Consider the following 20,863-nt stretch of genomic DNA (forward strand, 5'->3'; position numbering starts at 1 on the left):
GCATTTAGCACGCTGATAGTCGTATTTGCGATTGAATTTGGATTTAGGTTGTCATGGCGGCTGATGAAATTTCGCACCCAGTTCTGGCCGACAGTAAAGGGGGTATTCTGTACAACGCGTTGGCTAGCTAGAATGCTGGCCATCTGCCGTACAGTAGCAATACGGGGCGGCATGCCACGCTGGTCCATCGACAGAATCCTCTGTACAAGAACCTCTTCTTGTACAGGTGTAAGACGGCGATTTTTGGAGATAGCACCGCGTTGTGGAGGAATACCACGGGCGCGACGCGTAACCGTCTTTCTGGGCACATCGTATAGTTTCTCAACGCCTCGGAAGGATGTAATTTGGCCGGTCTTGTGGGCTTGAACGCCTAGAATAACTCTGCCTTCTTAAAAGATGGCTTCTTGTTGTTGTGGTGCTGCCATTGGGGTGGTTGTTGGACGACGCGTCGCGTGTTGAGTTGGGTGGGCCACTAGCTTGTGCGGGCCACTAACTTGTGGATTACGTTAACTAAGCTTTCACCCCAACCCCCCTCGGTCGGAATCCTCCGGCTTGGCATTTGGCCTTTACCTTTGTACGATATGCTTCTTGTTTCAGCAGCTCGACAGCCCCAACGTCCCTGATGGATGGTATCTCTCAGCTGAAAACACTTGGACACGATGAATGACTCCAAAGTGCAGGGAAATTTTTCCGCAGCAGGACAGCCAACACCTCCATGACCGCGTTCACCGGAACCAGTTTGCACAGACGCTCCTAGTTGATGATTGGGATGTCTTCGACGCACGCAGTGCTTATTTGAGCACACTTGCCACATTCTTCCAAGGCAGAAAGGTTGCCCGCTGTCAGACATGCGTGTGGCTGCAGCGACCCTTGACAAATGCTGCCTCCATTAGCTCCTCGAATCTGCTGGTAGTTCATCAGCGAAGCTCATGGAATTCTCTTCGAGCGTGTCCTCACTCGTGCCCAACGCTGCAGCACCGCGACACTCTTCGCCAAAGGGCAAAAGCTTATCATCGAGACGAAAAGTCGCGAGCTCGACATGCCACAAGGCTTACAACATCAAGTGGTGCCCAGAGAAATGAGTACCGTGTAGGTGGATTCTCTCCCGCCCCTAGACAGCAAATTGGCCCCCACACTGCATTACTAACCGAAAGAGAATCCGTCCATCCTGGCAAGGCTAAGCTCTCCATATTGGGTTGGCTGTCCCCTCGTGAAACTCTCAGCCGCAAAATAGGTACGTTGCTTACTTTCGTATATAGATAGGCTCCCTTGGACAAAAAGCGGTGGCAATCTACAGATCTATGATTATATTCCAAAAATTCGTATGCTTTAGATACACACCCACTCTAAGCTTGCTTGTGTACACTTGCCTAGCACCGCCTGAGGTCCTCTAGTATGTTATCGAAAATTTGAAACGACCGTTTGGACGAGCGTGATAGCTTGCCGGGCCATCTCAGACGGCGTTTAAATGGAATCTAAGGAAGAATCGGACCTTGCGGCAATATGGAGCGCTGCCGTTCGCGAGTATGAGAAACGAACTGGGAAATCCATGGACCCCAGATTCGTGATATTCAAGAGTATGGATGAAGTAATGAAAGGAACGGAGAAGGAATCACAAAGCTTTGGAGGCTTTCGACATGATGGATCTAAAGTCGACAAGGTCCGGGCCGCTTTCGGAAACAATTTGGGCACTATACAGAAAGTCTTAAATGGAATTCAGACGGTGGGGAATGTTGCCGCGGTAAGTTCACATACAGGAAATCAAGAGTCTGTGCGCACTCGTTTGTCACTGCCTGGAGAACCCCCATGGGGTTTTAAAAATGTAGTCGCCATGTCAAGCTTTAAGCAGTGCAAATCAGACTGCCTCTTGACTAATTAGCTACTCACTAGCTGGGCTACTTCTCACACTGGTGTCGAGTGAGTAAGATTGGAACCAAGCAGTGATAACTCCGTGTGCCTAGTCTCATGATCTAGTACTGTAACGTATCCTTGTAATAGTCGGACTGATGAGGTTCCCAGGTCTTCCCGCCAGCCATGCCGGTTTCGCTGGTATTCACCGCATTTGGTCAAGTTCTTCAGGTATTCTCTCAACAATCTACTACTGTCTCACGTTGCTGATTTCATTAGTCATTCGTTGCCGTAAAAGCAGATTATGACAAAGTGGAGAGATTCTTTGCAAACTCGCAGAGATTCCTTGATCGCCTGTCGATTCTGGAGAAAAAAACACCTTCTCATGGTGCCTTCATCAGATGTGTAACATGCGTTTTCTCCTGCATCCTTTCTATTTGTGCTATAGCACAGGACTGTGCTAAAGAAGAAAAAAGATTCAGTATGTATCACATCTCATCGTCTATAGTGACAGGCTATAAGTCTGTGTACACTCGTTTGCCACTGCTTGAGGTACCCCCCTGGGGTTTCAAAAATCTAGGCGCGATGTCAAATTCCATGCCACGGAGTCTACGTAGCCTCTTAATTGCCGAACTTTGGCGATGAGGACGCTCCTAGCAGTAGTGCCTGGCTTTCAAAAGCGGCCCTCGAACAGTGGTATATCCGTGTACTAAAACTGGTGGTCTAGTACTCTAAGTAGCACGACTGACTTCCGATAGAGAAATGGCTTTCCGCCCTTTGGGACGGTACTGATTCGGACCTCGAAGCTGCTTACTCGCAAATGGAGACCGCAATCGAGGAGCTTGGCCAAGCCGTTGGGTTTGCAACATTTCGAGAGATTCGAGAAACCCGTGAGGAATTGCACATCGTAGACGGCAAAGTCGACAAAGTGCAATCAAGCGTCTTGGAAATCCACCAGAAAGTCGGCGTGACCAACGAGTATCTTCATCATGCCAATGAGGGAATCAAAAATGTTGACCAGAACATTACCGGAGTGAAAACCGAACTCCAAAAAATGACGATGCTGTTTACCGAATCTATCAAGGAGACGCAGAACCAAAACCTGAGAGAAATGTCTCGTCTCAAAGCCCAGGAGCCACAGAAGAACCAGAAGAGTCATGCCAATAGCAAGATGGACGTCTTGGAAAAGAAGCATGCTGCGCTCGAGGAGATCCGGAAACATTTCAAATTTGAATTCTCGGATTGGTCAAATACTAGGGCCCAACTCAAAGCTCAAATAAAGGACATTCGAGAGGACATCGTCCCAGGGACCGCCAAATGGCTGTGCAATGATCAAAAGTTTACGGAATGGATCCAAGGTCCAAATCCAGTACTTTGGATAACTGGTGGCGAGGGCACGGGAAAGAGCTTTCTAGCGTACGCAGCGGCAGAAGAATTGCGGAAGAAATATGATGATCAGGACCGAATTTCAGTCGCCTACTTCTGCTTCAGAGAAGAAGCCGGCCTCCAATCTATCGAGAACTGTCTTGCCAGCCTCGCTCTGCAGATTGCAGAGCACGATGGGAAATATCGCGATCAGTTACGAGCCGAACTGAAGCGTGAAACAGACGAAACCACATGGCAACGGTTCTTCACCAACAGATATACAGCAAAATCAGATGGGCGTTTGTTCTTGGTCTTAGACGGACTAGATGAGTTGAACGGAAGCAAAGCAAGCTCAACTTTGATTGAATACCTTGCCCAACGCGAGGAAGGCAACTTGCATATTCGAATGCTACTTTCATGTAGGAGGACTCTGTCCTCTACAATCGCGCCTTTAAATCCGGAGATCTTGACATTGACAAGAGAGAACCTTTCTTCCGATATGACGCTTCTGATCAAATCTCGTTGCAACTCCCTGCCAAGGCTAAAAAAGTTCCCAAGACCAGTGCTACGTGAGATTTTGAAAAAAGTGAAGAGCAAGGCAGATGGTAAGCCAAATCGCCAAACCCTTGCACCAACTAACATCATCTAGGAATGCTTTATATCGAACACATGCTACGCCGTCTCAGCTACATTGGTCGTCAAGGTGCAGTGCTGAAGGATCTGGAGAAAAATCTTCCCGATGACCTCCAGGCCCTGTACCAGCTGCTTCTAGATGAATGTCACAGAGGAAGAACTGATGCACAGTACAAGGCATTGAAGAGGCTTTTTGCGTGGCTCGCTTACTCCAAACGATCGTTGACTCTGGAAGAAGCCGAAGACTTAGTGAAGATGACTGTTCCAGATGGCTCATTTGATGTCGAAGATGAAATCATTGGCCGTTCAGCAAGGTAATCATTCCATTACGTCTACTCCATGCTGACGCCGTCTGTAGCGCCTCGAAGTAGTTTCACACATTTCAAAATGATGTATCTCGGAATTCTGAAATATCTTCGAGGTGCTTCAGACGCCATCAAACAGGTGTACACACTCAGCAGATTCACCGAGATTACTCCCTTTGCACGTACAGATATGCTAATCACGGCTACAGAATTTTGGAACTCGCACGAACTGTCGATGACGAAGAAGACGGCATCGACGAAGGGGACGATGACAGTGACAGTGCCGTTGAGAAAGTCGATCTCGAGCAGTTGGGCAATGAGCAAGCTAACTTGACTTTTCAAGAACGCTCTCTCCGAGAGTTCTTCAAAGCCGTCGACGTCGACGATACGGGCTTGCGCACACCTCCCTCCACTGCCCATTTCACGATCTTCGAGATGGCGACATCAACCCTGATCACCGCTGCGCAAAAGGACATTCGAAAAGATGCACCTGTCCTTTCTTCGTATGCTGCGAATTACTGGTATCAACATCTCATCGAAATTGACCTGGAAAACACTTCAGATGTTGAGACCATTCAGGTCCTCAATGCGCTTCAAGGTATTCTTAGCAACGCCCACAATGTTTCGGTAGTCATCGAAACTTTCGAGATGTCTGCAAAAGATACGTACCCGGATAGTGGCTCTACGAAAAAAGTCACTTGGATCGACGTAATGATGAGGTGGATTGCGAAAGGAGCGGGAATTAAAGACCTTGCTCTTCCTTCCGAGACTAGAGAATGGATCTCTAGCTTCTCAGAGGATCGTGCGGGCGTCCTGATTCCTTTAGCTCGTGGGCATGTTAATAACTGGTATAGGTCAAGAACTCATTGGACCATTAATCGGGGATTCAGCTTTGCCAAGGCTGCTCTCGAAGTCGTAAGCGTTGCTCAAGTTCTTCTAGTGTCGGACTTACAGCTTACGTATAATAGTGGAAAAGTCCAGACGAAAATCCTGACAACATGGCAAAAATTCAGCAAATCGCTGACCGCTTTCCTGACATTCAGGGCGGTGCCGGTAAAATGAGAGCCATAGGAACCATGTTGACCTGGGAGGACTCCGAAAAAGCAGTCGAATACCTGCGCGAGGCCTTTGATCTATACGACAACAACAAGGACAAGTTCTGCTGTGGCTGGTTACTGGCTGATGCCTACGAGAATCTTGCTAAACGAGAAGAAGCGGTTGACGCCATCGACAAAGCGCTTGCGACTCTTCCGCCTGACTGGAAAGAGGATACCGACTTTGTTGAATGGAAGGAATGGGTGCTTATTACAAAAGCTTCACTCTTGTCCGATCTTGAAAGGACGCAAGATGCCATTGACGCCTACAACGAAGCGAGAACTGTCAATCAAAATAATACTATCGGCGGTTGGCGACTCAATTCTATGGCGAAACTTCTCACCCAGGACAACGATCCAGAAGGGCGACGACTACTTGATATGCTGCGTTCTTGGACGACCCAAGAACGATGCGAATATCTTGATTGGATTCTGGATATCACCGAGTGGAGAGCAGTTGATCCAATCTGTCGGTCCGCGAAGATGAACAACGACGAGGGGTTAAAATTTCTTAACGATATCGTAAAGGAGTACGAGCAGTACCGCCCAGCAAAGTCCCCTCGCATTCTCTTCCTTCATTCAGAGCTTGCCGCTTTCTTTGGCCAAGTGCTAGGTGACGAGAAGAAAGCCAAGGAGATGTATCACGATATTCTCGCCACAACAGTCAAAGAAGAGGATCTAGAGGGCCTGCAATCTACCTTCTTCTCCACGAGGCTAGGACTGGCAAACTTAATCTTCTCAGAGTTTCTCTCGTCAACCGAACCAGCTCAGAAAGTCGCGTTGCTGGAAGAAATGAGGAATCTTCCCGCAGCTTCCTTCGCGGAAGAATCCGAACAAGATCTTGACCAGTCGCAAGTGGGCGTGATGTTAGCTATCATGCTGCGTTCACTAGGCCCTGCGATCGAGTATCAAGCTCACATGCAGAAGGTCTTCCAGAAGTGTGTGAATGGTCTCACCGATGCGGAAGGCTGGAATGACATGAGCAGCTTTCGGTTGCTCTCAAAGGTACTAGCTTGTATGGAAGGGCTGGAAAGAGATGCTCTCATTGCTCTATCTTGCCAGTTCTCTGTGATGAATCCGGAACTCATCCAAAACGATAGCTCATCAAGCAAATCTTCGGAGAATGGCGACGAAGCGGACGACGCTGCTCAAACTAAGGAAGGTGGTCAAACCGAGCCTACGGATGCCGACAGCCCGATCACAAACGAGCCGGCCAAAGAGGCGGGCATTAAAGATACCATCAAAGCCGATGCCCTTGATGAAACCGAAATCAACAGGAGTATCAAAGAAACGCCAGATCCAGTCGAAAGCATCGTGATTAGATCTACAACCACGACCATAACAACAATGACGAATGACCCGAACTTCGAACCCGATACTACCGCCGGTGCAAGCGAAGAGACCGAAAATGTTCAAGTAGAAGGTAGTCCTGATAAGAGTACCAAGGCAGATACTGATTTAGAACCTGTGCATGCTCTCGTGGCCTCAAGCGACTTACTCGAGGCTTCAGACGACGCGAAGCCGGCGAAACTGGACAATCCAACGCTAGAAAGAGCACCCGACGAGGAAATAGCGGGCTTCTCTGTGTGGTGTGACGGCCAATGCGGCACTAAAGTAGATTCTTGGACAACACCCATCTACTACTGCATCATCTGCGCCTGTACCGATCTATGCACGTCGTGCCACGCGGAAAGGCTTGGTCAAAATCATGGCGCACCGTCTGAATCTTGGAAAACAGTTTGCGGAAAAGATCATAAGTACATCAAAGGCCCTATCGAGGGTTGGAAAGGAGTGAAAAACGGTGTGATGCGCTTAGAGGACGAAGAGATTCCTTTCCAGGAGTGGTTGAAGGATCTAGAAGAGAAGAGGTGGAAGGATGCGTGGACTACCTTCTGGAAGGGTGGTAGTGGCATCAAGGACATTGGCACTTGATTTTGGTCTCTCTTGGTAATGACCTATGAGGATTGTGATGTAGGACTATATCTTTCAGCGACGCGAGTTCAACTCTTTTGTTCTTCTATCAATTCTAAAATATAGTAATAGCATGTGGTGGAATCCCAACAAGCCCTGGAACATGCATTGGCATACTGGTCAAGAAAAGGGAATACCGCCCTTGTCGATCATATTCGTCACTTAAGTCCTCAACATTAAACATCTCATCTATACACATCATTAGAAACGATGGCGTCTAAATAGCCCGAAAAGACGCGAAAGGCGCATTAGAATCTAACATACCAATCAGCATACTCCACCCACTAAGCAAAATTTCATGAAGATTCAGCTTCTCTCCCTCAAATTCACCTCCGAAGGGGAACCTCTCAAAGCCCGGTGCATCTCCAGCAGCAGCACTAAATCCGCTATCCCAAAGCAAGCGTGCCATCCCAAGGGACGCTTCTAGCCCTACCCATCTCGTCGGCTTGGCTTTGCTCCATTCCACCTTTTACTCCTCACTCAGCGCTTCGTAGCAGACATTGAAACCAGAGCGCATGATGAGGATATCGCCTTGCTTGATCTCATCTTCTGAGCTTCGGCGACGGCTTTGAGGCCATCGACGGTGATGGCGTGGTCTGAAAGCAGCTCGTAATGCTTGTCCTGCGATTCGCTCCAGCGGAGATAGTCTAGGAGGATTCCTCGACCGACGATACCGTGTCTAGTTTTAGCACTCTTGTGATTAGCTCGAGGCCTCTAGAGCGTACAGTGCATGACTAGGGTCGAAGTGGCATTTGGTCCCGAGATCTCCTTCGCGGTAACACCGTTGTACAACCTCTTTTCTTTTTGATCCCGTAGTGTCGAAAGCCATCCCATTGCGACGGGATCTGATATCCTTGAGCTCCTCGGTTCATTTTATTTTTACATTGTCTTGGGTGTTCATCTCAACGGTATCATCGTGGAATGTCGTAGGCGGATTACTACTGAAAACATTATGTTTCAAGAGGCCGCCGCCCATGCGAAGGTGGCGTCAGGTATTTCATAGGACTATCGAATCTGATTCTGATGCCCATCTTGACTTCGCTGATTGCTTCTTTCACCGCTTCCGGTATCAGAAGATTGAGAGTTCCGAGTTGGTCGTCTAATCTATACAATCCCCAAGCAGAGTAGGGAGGGTCGCCTTTGCGGAGCGGCAGTTGATTAAAAGAAGGCCTGGACATGTTGTGACTTGGGAATCGAATTTTGAAACTCATGGACATCGACTCCCTTTAGTATTCTAGAGGACCGCTAATGGTACTTAGTTAATCTCGACTGGCCAGTTGACCAATTCCGATGCATGACAAAGTCTAACAGATTATGGTACTACTCTACCGCTTCTTACGAGACGAGTTCCTGCATGTTAAGTTACTCTTATAATTTCCTTCGGAAATTCAAAGTCTTCTTTGGGACGCAAGAGGGGTACGGCGCGGGGAATCTGAAGAAAAACTAATACTTCTAACAAGCAAGCAGTCTCACAGATATAGCATACCTATATTGCCTGGTTCCAAGGCTGCACTTGACTCACTAGACGTTGAACATGCGACTATTGCGCCAGATTTCTTGTAGGTACTGTTGACTTGCCTAGAAAGTCAGCAACGTTGAAAGTAATCATTTGGAATGTTTAGCAAGGTAAGTTGGACGGCGCGCTGTTGATTCAAGGCCGACTCGGTTTCACGACACGTATGTAAGATACGCTATACAGTCAGCCTAGAAAAGGAAGGGGAAGAGGACTCGGAGCACCTTCGTGCTATGGCGATAGAAGATGGTGGTGGGAAGCTGGATCGTGCGCATGTTGCTCTGCAAATAGTTTCAGCCATTATGAGCGCCACGAAGCATGAATTTCTATCTTCAGATCTTCTTCGGCATTTTGTAGGCTGCAATTGCCTTCGTATCTCTTTAAAAGTTAAGTCTGCTGGCTCATGAACGGAGCTGTCCTGACTTACATACTTCGTAGACATCCCAACTCCAAGCCGCCACTCCCGAATATCGCACTAGACTCCACACCCATTAATATTCCGGCAGATCTATTTTCATACGCTGTTCACATAAGCAGCCCACCCCCGCCACACTAGCCGTGCCCCTGACGACCGCACCGACCATTCTCACTACAACACACCGCAAGCCGCACCTCCAAAGCACCAGCTGACGCCATTCCCGCGCCCTTCTATTTGCCAAAGGAAGCCAAGTCTGGTTAGCAGGATGAGAACCTTAGAGAGGACAAGCTCGTCAGATGCCAGGCGATCCCGGCGCCTCATCCGCCCCCTAGAGGTTCGGGAAGGCTGAGGGCTGAGGGCTGATCGCCCAAGGCGCACCATTGGAAATGACTTACCTTGGCTTGGTAAGGAGGCGGGCATGGGGGAATGATATAAGACGAGCGATCTCCATCTTCTTTACTTCCCTAAGGACGTCTTCATTTCGTGCACTGTACATCAGTTTCAGAGTCTGCCCAGTGTGATTCGGGAGCCGAGCACTACTGCACTCTACGTTACTTTTCAACTAGCCATCAGCGACCAACTGTTATTGTAGAGTTTATTTGTCTTTGAGCAGGCTTGAGTGCTTCAATACTGGGAGAAAAAATGGCAGCAGCATCATACTACAACCCGAATATCAGCGAGCCTCATCCACAACCGCAGCACGATCTTCCACACCAGCACTTGCATTCTCCACCACCGCAGCACTCCCCACTACGGCCTATGATGCTTGTAGATACGCATCACAACCCCCACGACGGTCTCCATGCCTATGATGTGATAGAAATCGAGAAGGCCAAACTTAAGAAGAAGGAAGACCAGGTAACTACTTTTTCCACCGATCCCAACCTGCTGTCCCGTATTTGATGATTTCTAGGTCTTGAAAGCCCGAATCCGACGCCTTCGCCTCATAAGCCGCATCCTCGCCTTCCTCGTCAGCATCGCCGTCTTCATCCCCATAACCCTCACCCTCCACAAATTCCTCACAACCAAAGACACATTCCGCGAGGCGCCGGGCAAGAATGGCGCCACAGTGAACCGGAACCCGTGGGCTAAGGACTCCAAAACATGGCCCACGTATATGTACTTTGCCGTCGCGGCTACTGCGCTCGTGCTCAACATGGTGATTTTGGTGTCGTACAAATTCGGCATCAAGAACGCGAATAGGGCCGCGTCGATATCTACCTTCTTCACCTGGATCGTTATGATCGGGAATCTGGTTGTCTGGAGCATAGCCGCGTCGCTGTACAGGTCGGAGAAGAACAAGAACGGGAAGTCGAATGACCTATGGGGATGGACGTGCAGTGCTGCGGCGAGGGAGATCCAGCATGTGTTCCATGATGACGTGAACTTTAATAAGTTTTGCAAGACGCAGGTGAGTTCCCCTTTCTTGTTTTGGTGGTAGACTTGGCGCTGATGTCTCCAGTCCATTTCGTTCTACGCAGGGCTGGTTCAAGTTGGTCTTGGTCTCCTCACCATCATCACGTATTTGATGGTCATACGGCGGCGGAAGGTGAAGAAGACTGTGGAAGATAAAGCAAGGTTGCTGGGTGACCATGACGTTTGGGATGCATCACACTGATGCTAGATATCCGTACGTTGATCAAACACAAGTTTTTTTCTTCAGAGCACTAGCTGCTTGCTTAAATGATGGTGATGGTGTCGGTTTCGAATCCTTCTAGGCCCTCTCCCCAGAGCCGGTAGAAGAGGCCGACACGCCGATAGTACCCTTCGCGCACAGGCACCAAGAGCAGTCCTCTCATAGGATTTTCCACCACAACGAGAGCCCAAACATGAGACCACCCATGCTCATCCTCAGGTAACTTTTCGTCTGCATCGCCTTGAGCACGTCCAACGTGAGTAGCAGTCGTGGGATTCGTGGGATCATCTACGGTACCGCATTCAAACAGACGCTGCCTTGTTGTGCCACATTTGAACTGTTTCATGAGTCCTTGTATCTTGAGGTAGGCCGGAAGGGTTGGGCTGATAGCGCCGTACGGTGCCTCTAATGATGCTGGCGTAGCCCGGCAGTCGATGACCAAAGCTGGATCGGAAAATGAATGGGGGCACCATTTGTAACTAACCTCACCGTCAACCGCTGCCCACGACCAGGATGGAGCGCGGTGGACCGTTGGCCTCGAGATATCAGACCGTGCAGAGCTCCACAGCAAGTCTTTGGGTAACGCAAATTTCCAAAGGCCGGCAAGATATTCGCTCTGGTATGTAAGGCCATAGTCCGCGGCAACGCCAGAGATGGCAGGGAGCTTGTCTCCTGGAAATGTCAAGAAGCGCCGGGTGTAGTCACGGAGGGTCGATCTCCATGATTCCAGGGAGAACTTCTTTTCCCGGAACTGGTCGGTACTGACATCCATTGGTTCGTCGTCTAGAGGAGTTTTGGTGCTCCAGCAGATCCACCAGGCGTCTTCGCAACCATAGTCAAGAATTCGAGGAGATAGAATGTGTTCTTGCAGAGTCCATGCTCTCAGACTGATCGGATTCTTTTGAGGCGCGTATCGATGCGGCTCCTCTATGAGGATCGATCCCGCCTCCCCAGTCGGCGTCCTGAATGGCAGCTTTATGCTTTGTTTCGACACGGAGGGTCTGGGCTGCAAGAAGCCTTCTTGCACGTTTCGAGCGCTGGATGCTGATATTGTGACATAAGCCTCCTGGAATATACTCGGCATCTTCCCAATTTCTCTCGAGACATCTTCTGGGTCGTCTTGGATGATGCATATGCAGTCAATCCAGATGTAACGTATACCCAATCTATTTGCTAGTACCATTGCGTCCTGCAGGGTTTGGGGAAACCGGGAGAAGCGGATACCATCTGTGAAATCCTGGACTGTTGAGTTAGTGCTCTTGATAGGTGGCTCGCCACCCCAACAGTACGATAGCGCGGCGTATTGACCGACTTCATTTTCCTCCGTCCAATGCAGCCGTACGAATGATATCGGTTGCTTGGTACCTATATCAATGACCCTTGAAGGCATAACACCTCTCGGTTTCGGACATCTGTCATGATCTTCATGGCACTCCTTCAACGACTTTCGCGCCCTATCAATGATGGCATCTGGAGACATGTCTGAGTTGGTTGGTCGATCGGGGAAGCAAGCGGCAGCTGGATCATCTACTAGAGTTAGCCAATGCCCTATTAGGATGATTGACCAGGGCCTGGCTGAAGGATTGGTGGAGAGATAAGAAATATTAGAACGCTTCATGTAATTAAACTATAAAAAGAATCAATAACTAACCACTAGTTGTAGTTATCCTGAACGGGCCTTTTGGTGCACGCATTTCGTAGTATGTAATGAAAGTCGGGTAGCTTTCTTTGTCTTTCAGATTCTTTGATTCCCACAACTGATCAACCAAAAATGGGTCGATGCTGTAACTGAGCCATAATCTTGCCCCGCGGTGTAATGCAGAAGTAAACGTTGAGTTAGAGAGTTGGAAGTGTATCTCCAGGCCGTCGTCGAACGAGATGTATTCCAGGTCCTTGATCGCTCCACCTCCAGACGTTTGGTGGTACTCGGGATGTCGTGAGATAGGCGTATTTGAAATATCTGCCTTCAGTCGATCCATACCTTTTTCCAGTAGTTCCACAACCCAGATAAACAGAACGCACTGCTCCGCATAGCCATTCAGGACGTCTTCTTTGCTGCATCGAAGAGACGACCTGTGAGTGTCATGAGAGAACCTTACATCCGGCGAATTATAATTGATCACCAGTCTTTGGCAGTGGCTGCAAGAATGAGGGCCGTCCCTTTGAGGTGGAGAAGATAATGCTGTATTCTCTGGCTCGCCAGATAAACGTCTCATGCCTCGAGCAATGTACTGGGCCACCGCAGTCTTGTCGGCATCCCGCAGTTGACTGAATAATGAAAGGACCCCGGAGATAGTGGGAGTTGCGCCATTAGGCGCGATGGAGGCGTTAACTGAGCCATCTAGGGTCATGGAATCCTCAGTATCCATCATGTCCCAGGTAGAGGTAGTCTCGGACATTGTGGCGATTGTGTGCACGCTTATCGAACGGGCTGATTTTATGGCAGTATTGCTCCGTCCTTTACACTTGGTGGAAGTAGGGTTTATCTCTCATGTATGCATGCATATGAGGTGAGGTCGGAGGTGCAGGCAGCAGCGGCTAGTCCGATCATGTGAGTATCACGTGTAATATATATGTACATTTATAACTTTGGAGCTACTACAATTTGGCGAAGACTGTAGGCACCTCCCCACTCATCTCAACTAAAGTGCTCTTGTTCCTGACCCATGCCTCGATGCCTCGCCTTCCGTTCTCGACGCCTACTCCGCTTAACTTCCACCCACCCACGCTCATCTCTGCTGGGCTTTCACCCCAAGTGTTGACCCAGGTTATCCCGGCCTGCAATTGTGCAACGACCTTGTGGGCCAGATTTAGGTCCTTAGTGAATACCCCGGCTGCTAGGCCCAGGGATGTGTTGTTCGCACGCTCAACCACTTCCTCCACAGTCTTGTAAGGCAGAATGGACATGACAGGACCGAATATCTCTTCCTTTACGATGCGCATGCTGTCCTTACAATTCGTGAAGACCGTTGGCTGGACCCAGAACCCATTCTTGACCTCATCTTTGGCAGATGCTAGCCATTCTGGCTTCCCAGGTCCGCCGTAAAGTAGCGTTGCCTTGTCCTCTTCGATTCCGTGCTTCATGTAGCTGAGGACTTTCTCATAATGTGGCTTGCTAACCAAAGGTCCGAAGTTCGTGTTCATGTCCATGAGATCTCCAGGTCGAATGTACTGCATCCTCTGCAATAGGACCTCCTCGAATTTTTCCTTCATGCTTTCATGCACAAACACCCTCGTTCCGTTGGTACAGACCTGCCCGGAGGAGTAGAAGTTTGCCATCATGGCCCCGTCGACTGCTTGTTCGATGTCTGCGTCGGGAAGAACAACGCAAGCAGATTTGCCGCCTAGTTCCATGGTCACGTACTTCATTCCTCCCGCTGCAGATGCTGCTACCTTCGCTCCGGTGCTGACCTGTCCTGTGAAGCTGACTTTGGCGACATCAGGATGCGAGGTCAAATATGCTCCGACATCCCCACCTCCCTGGACCACATTGAACACTCCGGGAGGCACCCCAGCGGCTGTGTATATCTCTGCTAGTAGAGTCGAGTGTAGCGGTGTAAACTCGGAGGGTTTGTAGACCATGGTATTGCCTGCCGCTAGACACGGCGCGCTCTTCCATAACGCAATTTGGATAGGATAGTTCCAGGCTCCAATTCCGACGCAGGCTCCTAGGGCCTCTTTCTTGGTATACGCCCATGCATCTGGCCGCAGCTGTATGGTCTCTCCGTTCAATCCTCCGCCTCCCACCAGGTTCGCAAAGTATTCGAGGACATCGGCGCCTGTGACGACGTCGACAGCTGACGTTTCAGAAAAAGCTTTGCCCGTATCCTTCGTTTCGATTGCTGCTAGTTCGTCGTTTCGTTCGCGGAGGATGGAGGCGGCTTTGAGGAGGATGCGAGAGCGTTGGATAGCGGGTGTTTGGGACCATGAAGGGAATGCCTTTGTGGCAGAGGCGACTGCAGCATCAACATCCGAGTGGGAAGCCGAGTGGATCTCTGCAATTGGCAGAGACGTTGATGGATCTATGTTCTGAGATGATTTGCCCGAATTGGCCGATTGTGGCTTGCCATCGTAGTAGAGGGAGCGAGGGGGATAAGGTAGAGACACCATATTGGAATCGTATGATCGGGTCGCCGTTTTTAGAGAAGGGAGTCTAGAGCTAAATGCTGGCAGGTGAGTACGGTCTTGCTACTCCCGAGCCTTCCTAAGCACTCGCGACGTTTAGAGTAGACTCCGTAGAAAGTCCGATGGTTGAAGGTGCTGACGCCCTTTCCTACGTACTCGTCGACAGCTGAGAGGGAATATGCCGCCAGAAATGCCGTCTACGCAGGAGCTTTGATGCACGCCCGCCGACGATAGCTTTCCGAAGCTTCAACTTTGATAACGGAGATGCTTGAGTGAAAGAAAATAGCTCAGATACTGCAGGCGGCGGGTTCGTCTATCAAATAGCGCGGAAGAGGCCGGTATCTGTAGTTGACCAGTGGTCCGAGAGCCTCAGTTGATTAATTGAGCAGAGTTTGCTGGAGAAGGGCGGGATCTGATTGCCCAAAAAGCGACGCAGAGAAGCATTGACAGAATACTTTGGAGGGGCGCCCTGGTCGCACATCTGCCCGGCTTCACCACTGGCCGGAAAGACTGCCCTCAATCACGCAAGCGTGCCCCTCTCTGCGGCTCACGCCTCAGACTACCCGTAAGAGCGCCCCATCGCACCACGCCTTTGTATTCACCCAATCGCAAAAACCGGGGTTTGCCCGCCATAGGACAGCTCCAGCAGGCCCAAGCGGCTGGTGGCAAGGGTTCCACGATAAAACCCTATCACCTCCCGCCTGAGGCATGACACTCGTATCCGTTGTTGACGGCTGTGGGGAAAGCTGAGCTTATTTTTTTTCATCCTTTGAAAACCCTTCAGGTCCGCGACATTCAGCATCAGCATCAGCATTCAGCTTCTTTTTTGTTCATTATCAAAGACCACAACCTCAGACGGTAGTCCGTCATGGCTCCCACCACCACTGAAATCTCTGCAGACGAGGTCAACAGCTATGATTTCGTCATTGTTGGCGGCGGCACCGCAGGGTGTGTCATTGCCAGCCGTCTCTCAGAGTATCTCCCCAACAAGAAGGTCCTTTTGGTTGAGGCTGGCCCTTCAGACTTCATGGATGACCGAGTCCTGCTCCTGAAAGACTGGTTGAGTCTTCTCGGAGGCGAGCTGGACTACGACTACGGGACCACCGAGCAGCCCATGGGCAACTCTCACATTCGACATTCCCGCGCCAAGGTGCTGGGCGGATGCTCTTCTCACAATACTTTGATTTCTTTCCGGCCGTTTGAGTACGACTGCCAGCGATGGGAGGCCCAAGGGTGCACCGGCTGGAGCTTCAAGACTTTTACGCGTGTTCTGGACAACCTTAGGAACACCATCCAACCAGTCCACGAGCGACACCGAAACCAATTGTGCCTGGATTGGGTTGAATCTTGCTCAACGTCATTGAACATCCCGGTGGTGCACGACTTCAACAAGGAAATCAAGACCACGGGCTCCCTGAAGCAATGTGTTGGGTTTTTCTCTGTGTCTTACAACCCAGACGACGGACGTCGGAGCAGCGCCAGTGTTGCGTACATCCATCCCATTCTACGCGGTGACGAAAAGCGCCCAAATTTGACAGTCCTGACGAATGCCTGGGTAAACCGGGTCAACGTGGACGGAAACAAGGTCACCGGCGTCACACTCACTCTCCAAAGCGGCGAGCAGCGCATTATCCGTCACAAGGCCGAGACCATCATCTGCGCCGGAGCAGTGGACACGCCTCGTCTGCTTCTCCTCTCTGGCATCGGCCCCCGAAAGCAACTCTCGGACCTAGGCATCCCCGTCGTCAAAGACATCCCCGGCGTAGGCGAGAACCTCCTCGACCATCCCGAGTCCATCATCATCTGGGAGCTCAACAAGCCTGTCCCCATCAACCAAACAACCATGGACTCGGACGCCGGCATCTTCCTGCGCCGCGAGCTCCCCAACGCTGCTGGCAGCGATGGCGACATCGCAGACATCATGATGCACTGCTACCAGATCCCCTTTTGCTTCAACACCTCCCGCCTAGGCTACGACACCCCCATCGACGCCTTCTGCATGACGCCGAACATCCCCCGTGCCCGTTCCCGCGGCCGCATCTACTTGACCTCCGCCAACCCGGCCGACAAGCCCGCGTTGGACTTCCGCTACTTCACGGATCCCGAGGGCTACGACGCCGCGACGATTGTTGCGGGTCTGCGCGCTGCGCGAGAGGTCGCGAAGCAGGAGCCCTTCAAGCATTGGCTGAAGCGCGAGGTTGCACCCGGCCCGAAGCTGCAGACGGATGAGGAGCTGAGCGAATACGGTCGTCGTGTGGCGCACACGGTATACCATCCCGCTGGAACGACGAAGATGGGAGATTTGCAGAAGGATCCGCTAGCGGTGGTGGATGCGCAGTTGAAGGTCAAGGGGCTGGAGGGGGTCAGAATTGCGGATGCGGGCGTGTTCCCGGAGATGCCGACGATCAACCCTATGCTCACGGTTTTGGGAGTTGGCGAGCGCGCGGCTGAGTTGATTGCTGAGGCGTGGGGCTGGAAGGGGCTGCAGAAAGAGAAGTTGTAAAAAGAGGTGGTGCTGTTCGTGGTATTTAGGGAACATCAAGGGGCAACGTTCATGTCAGATTAGGGAGATGAGTGGAATTGTAGGGTGACTAGCTAACAGCGCTGGTATTCCTAGGAGTTTGGCGACGGTCCATCTTTAGCAAGAGGAGATCCAAGTGTCCCTCGTAGGTCTTTAACAGACTCAGAGAGAAAAATTCATCGGATCTACTCTCAATTGTCAGCGACCCTTCCCACTAACCAAAGTGATCAGATTACTGCTCTTCATCCCACCCCTAAGCCAGTTCTTCAAACTGGATCTCCGTGACAACGACGGAGCTCGCGCACCGTCCGACCACTCCTCCTCGTCAAAGGGGACGCGGTAAATCTAAGAACAAACCCTAATATTAGCCAAAACGTCACAAAAGCACATCCACACCCCTAATCTCCCTCTGTCCTTCCCCACCGCTCTCATACCGGAAAACTCTCCCTCACCCTCCCCGCCCACTCCTCACTCAACCCCCACTCCTCCGCCAGCAGGAAATTATGATCCGTCCCCACCGGCCCAACCTGGCTCCTATACCTCATCCGCTCCCCGACGCCCTGCGGCCAGCGCTCGGCGTCCCAGCACTCATCAAACCACCTCTGCCCCTTTTCGCCCACCATACTATCGCTCGCCGCGTGGAACACATCCACCGCCAGCGTCCCCGTGATGCTGTTCAGAAACACCCCCGCGCACAGCAGCGGCACAAACTCGTCCACATCCGCCCATTCCGGGGCCGGGCTGGGCAAGGACCACGCGGCGTGCGCGCCTTTGCGCAGGAAGAGCTTCGCGTCCTCCGAGATGCCGTCCGTGGCCTCGGCGAAGATGTAGCGCATCGAGGTGGTCGAGACTGCCTTCGCGAAGAGGGCGGCGTCGGCTGCATCGAGCGCCGATCCTGCTTCTGCGTCGAGGCTTGCGCGGTTGGAAGCGGCGGCGGCGGGCGGCAGCGCGGCGGGGGCGTGGTGCTTGAGTTGGTTAAGGAGCGCGCCGCTGTAGCCGACGACGGGCGCGACGTTGTGGTTGAGGAAGCGCGCGAGGGCGGCGAACTTGCCGACGGCGGCCGTGGGGAGGTACTTTGTGAGCGCCAGGGAGGTGATGGCGGAGTGGGAGGGGTGGACCCAGGGGGCGAAGAGGGCGAGGTAGGGCGTGGAGGGGTGCAGGAGGTGGGGCAGGGAGAGGAGGGTATTGAAGGCGTAGATGTAGCCGCCGCTGTGGGAGGCGAGCGAGACGTGGGGGATGGCGAGGTGGGTTAGGAGGTAGGGGACCAGTTCTTTGACGCGTGAGATTGAGTTGGAGTTGGTCAGATAGGGAGGGGAACGTACCGATCCAGGTGGCGATGCGATCTTGGAGCTTGACAGGGTCGCTGCCGCCTATGCCAGGGCGGTCGGGGTGGATGATTCGGACTCGGTGACGTTTGAGGAGGGTGTCGAGCTGGGCGTATGCGAAGCGGCCGCCCATTAGGGGACCGCAGAACAGGACGACGGCTTCGGATTCGGGGTGCAACGGGTCGTGGTATCCATAGTCGCTGTAGGAGAACCTCAATGGGCTCAAGCGGCCTTTTGTGGGATCAGGAGGCAACACGATGGATCTGTGGAATCTGATGTCGCATAGGAATTCGATTGCGCTTTTGGAGATGAGAACATGAAGACGATGGATACGAGAAGCGAGTAAAGAAATCGTTACCATTCATCAGGGGGTTTGCCAGTAGAGTCTTCCATCATTCATCACCAGCAGCAGAAAGAATGTTCAAAGTGACTTAAGAATGCCGTCGTAGGAATCATGGAGTGTGGACTCGGGAGCTCTAACGCGAGTGTAGAGTGAGGTTGCCGCCACGAGATTTCGAAGTAGAGGAAGCACCATCAACCTGGCGAGATGGAAACTGCGAACGATGAAGCAACAGCCCATCGTCCTTGCGTGGGGCGCCATGGACTTGAAGAATCAGTCACGGGTGCAGCTCCATATGAAAGGCGATGTTGATACGAGCGCTAAGGCAGTAGAGCATCTAGAGCTTCTTGGCCAATTGCAAGGGCGAATCAAGCATGATGGCGGATACGTAAAGCCATCCACAATTCAGTCGATTAATCTCAATTGGATTGTTTAGTCTTTCTGTCAGGTGACGGACGAGTTTTCGACATTATCTCGGTGATCAAGCCTCTGACCTCAAGCAGTGTGGCATTAAACTCAACGTGATAGGAAAACGAGTGTCCTCTTCATGGCCTGTCGGACTGGGACCATGGAACCTTACGATACGTAAGACCAAGTACAATAGTACACATGCCACGTCTCGGAATACTGGGTTGACATTTGGAGCCAGCATCCAGAACACCGGAAGCGATATGAAAAGCCGTTGAGTTAAGATCGACGGTCCCAAGTCTGAGACGTCCAAACCTAGAAGGTTGCACGTGGAGCTTTTTACCATGGGAGCGCCACAAGCGCAATGCCATGTGCAAGAAACTCTAATCTTGCTTCATCTACGCTACTGACTGTTTTAGCCACGCAAGTATAAGACGACTGGGCGATGAAATCACGCTCAAAGTGATGCACTCGAGAGCTGTGAGTTCATGGAGATTGTCAACGTCAACTTGATGTCGTTCGTACAAAGGTGGTTTGCACATGTCCAGCCAGCGTGCTCTCGAAGACGAGGAGGATATGTCGAATGAAATGCTAGACACAATTCAAAATACTACATCACTGTCTTTGCTATTGATGAAACAGACACCGGCGACTGCGCGTCAATTCTCGACGTTGTCTGCCGAATGTGAAACATACTGCCGCCTTACGTTGTGTTTCTCAGGCTAATCGCACCCTAGAACACAGTGCTGGGGAGCCCGGCAAGCGCTTGTGCTCTGCTTGGTCCTCTCGCACACGCTTCCCTGGTTGTCTTACCGTACGCGCGGATCGCCTGAGTCGCAATCAAGTTATCGCGCTTCGAAAGCTGACTACGTCTGCGATTGTCTCTGCTGGATGCTCCCATATTTGAGCATCGCAGACAGAGGCCAGGTGTCTGAAGGCAAATTCCAGGGTTGAGGGGGCCGCAACTCTACCAGGCGACGCTGGTCTAGGCCGCAGACCAGGCTACCTAGCTATCATAGCCTTGCACGCTTGATCCCAACAGCCCATCTCCATGCCACAGTATGATGTTCCTAACTCAAGCCCTGGTTGCTGGACGGCGGGATGGTCGGTTTGCGATGGTTCCTAGGTTTGCGCGGTGGAGGAGTACGATCTGACTCACCGGTGGTGAGGAGCCGTAGGACAAGGAGAGGATTTGCGTGGCCTCGGTGGCGCCGATGCTGGCCGAGGAGGTGCTGCGCCCGGACGCTCGTCGTCGCGATAGGCGCTGTGCGATCAGGCTGGTGTCGCAGTCGGGCAGCAGGCGCGGGCAGCAGGCGCAGGCAGCAGAGGACAGCCTCGCGGCCAGGCTGGGTGCTGGGCGT

General features: G+C 51.6%; 7 protein-coding genes across 7 annotated transcripts; 3 read left to right on the forward strand and 4 right to left on the reverse strand.

Annotated features, from left to right (window-relative positions):
• Nucleotides 1-1,468: 1,468 nt before the first annotated feature.
• On the forward strand, nucleotides 1,469-7,177 carry BDZ99DRAFT_516530 (uncharacterized protein; the record flags this gene model as incomplete). The annotated part of the gene is made up of 8 exons (XM_033725078.1): nucleotides 1,469-1,741; nucleotides 2,020-2,079; nucleotides 2,128-2,236; nucleotides 2,607-3,818; nucleotides 3,863-4,150; nucleotides 4,205-4,292; nucleotides 4,361-5,066; nucleotides 5,120-7,177. 8 exons carry the CDS (start codon nucleotides 1,469-1,471, stop codon nucleotides 7,175-7,177), a joined length of 4,794 nt encoding a protein of 1,597 aa, XP_033580860.1.
• A 94-nt stretch (nucleotides 7,178-7,271) lies between these two features.
• On the reverse strand, nucleotides 7,272-8,394 carry BDZ99DRAFT_485982 (uncharacterized protein; the record flags this gene model as incomplete). The annotated part of the gene is made up of 5 exons (XM_033722748.1): nucleotides 7,272-7,405; nucleotides 7,481-7,682; nucleotides 7,716-7,762; nucleotides 7,942-8,061; nucleotides 8,223-8,394. The coding sequence occupies 5 exons, from the start codon at nucleotides 8,392-8,394 to the stop codon at nucleotides 7,272-7,274; spliced, it is 675 nt and encodes a 224-aa protein (XP_033580861.1).
• A 1,496-nt stretch (nucleotides 8,395-9,890) lies between these two features.
• BDZ99DRAFT_459647 (uncharacterized protein) lies at nucleotides 9,891-10,816 on the forward strand. Its single transcript, XM_033719206.1, has 3 exons — nucleotides 9,891-10,005; nucleotides 10,061-10,558; nucleotides 10,610-10,816. Exons 1-3 carry the CDS (start codon nucleotides 9,910-9,912, stop codon nucleotides 10,763-10,765), a joined length of 750 nt encoding a protein of 249 aa, XP_033580862.1. The 5' UTR covers nucleotides 9,891-9,909; the 3' UTR covers nucleotides 10,766-10,816.
• A 463-nt stretch (nucleotides 10,817-11,279) lies between these two features.
• BDZ99DRAFT_353768 (uncharacterized protein) lies at nucleotides 11,280-11,867 on the reverse strand (the record flags this gene model as incomplete). The annotated part of the gene is made up of 1 exon (XM_033714571.1): nucleotides 11,280-11,867. A coding segment is annotated over one exon (588 nt), but the record flags the coding sequence as incomplete, so codon positions are not given.
• A 1,411-nt stretch (nucleotides 11,868-13,278) lies between these two features.
• BDZ99DRAFT_459649 (aldehyde dehydrogenase) lies at nucleotides 13,279-15,178 on the reverse strand. Its single transcript, XM_033719207.1, has one exon. It carries the CDS (start codon nucleotides 14,891-14,893, stop codon nucleotides 13,382-13,384), a length of 1,512 nt encoding a protein of 503 aa, XP_033580864.1. The 5' UTR covers nucleotides 14,894-15,178; the 3' UTR covers nucleotides 13,279-13,381.
• Nucleotides 15,179-15,631: 453 nt separating this feature from the next.
• Nucleotides 15,632-17,633, forward strand: BDZ99DRAFT_459650 (glucose-methanol-choline oxidoreductase-like protein). The gene has a single exon (XM_033719208.1). The coding sequence runs from the start codon at nucleotides 15,777-15,779 to the stop codon at nucleotides 17,409-17,411; it is 1,635 nt and encodes a 544-aa protein (XP_033580865.1). The 5' UTR covers nucleotides 15,632-15,776; the 3' UTR covers nucleotides 17,412-17,633.
• BDZ99DRAFT_227155 (uncharacterized protein) lies at nucleotides 17,609-19,216 on the reverse strand. The gene is made up of 3 exons (XM_033713484.1): nucleotides 18,752-19,216; nucleotides 17,666-18,699; nucleotides 17,609-17,614 (listed from the first exon to the last, which is right to left on the reverse strand). Exons 1-2 carry the CDS (start codon nucleotides 19,113-19,115, stop codon nucleotides 17,858-17,860), a joined length of 1,206 nt encoding a protein of 401 aa, XP_033580866.1. The 5' UTR covers nucleotides 19,116-19,216; the 3' UTR covers nucleotides 17,609-17,614; nucleotides 17,666-17,857.
• Nucleotides 19,217-20,863: the final 1,647 nt, after the last annotated feature.

Source organism: Mytilinidion resinicola, assembly GCF_010093595.1.
Source record: "Mytilinidion resinicola strain CBS 304.34 unplaced genomic scaffold BDZ99scaffold_4, whole genome shotgun sequence".
NCBI classification, from domain to species: Eukaryota; Fungi; Ascomycota; class Dothideomycetes; order Mytilinidiales; family Mytilinidiaceae; genus Mytilinidion; species Mytilinidion resinicola.

What these genes read in the sequence shown, in the direction of transcription:
- BDZ99DRAFT_459647 (XM_033719206.1), top strand. Translation starts at nt 9,910, where the DNA reads ATGCTTGTAGATACGCATCACAACCCCCACGACGGTCTCCATGCCTAT. An exon ending in TTAAGAAGAAGGAAGACCAG is followed by an intron (nt 10,006 to 10,060) that starts GTAACTACTTTT and finishes GATGATTTCTAG; the next exon opens with GTCTTGAAAGCCCGAATCCG. An exon ending in ATAAGTTTTGCAAGACGCAG is followed by an intron (nt 10,559 to 10,609) that starts GTGAGTTCCCCT and finishes TGATGTCTCCAG; the next exon opens with TCCATTTCGTTCTACGCAGG.
- BDZ99DRAFT_459649 (XM_033719207.1), bottom strand. Translation starts at nt 14,893, where the DNA reads ATGGTGTCTCTACCTTATCCCCCTCGCTCCCTCTACTACGATGGCAAG.
- BDZ99DRAFT_227155 (XM_033713484.1), bottom strand. Translation starts at nt 19,115, where the DNA reads ATGGTAACGATTTCTTTACTCGCTTCTCGTATCCATCGTCTTCATGTT. An exon ending in TCGCATCGCCACCTGGATCG is followed by an intron (nt 18,700 to 18,751) that starts GTACGTTCCCCT and finishes CACGCGTCAAAG; the next exon opens with AACTGGTCCCCTACCTCCTA.
- BDZ99DRAFT_459650 (XM_033719208.1), top strand. Translation starts at nt 15,777, where the DNA reads ATGGCTCCCACCACCACTGAAATCTCTGCAGACGAGGTCAACAGCTAT.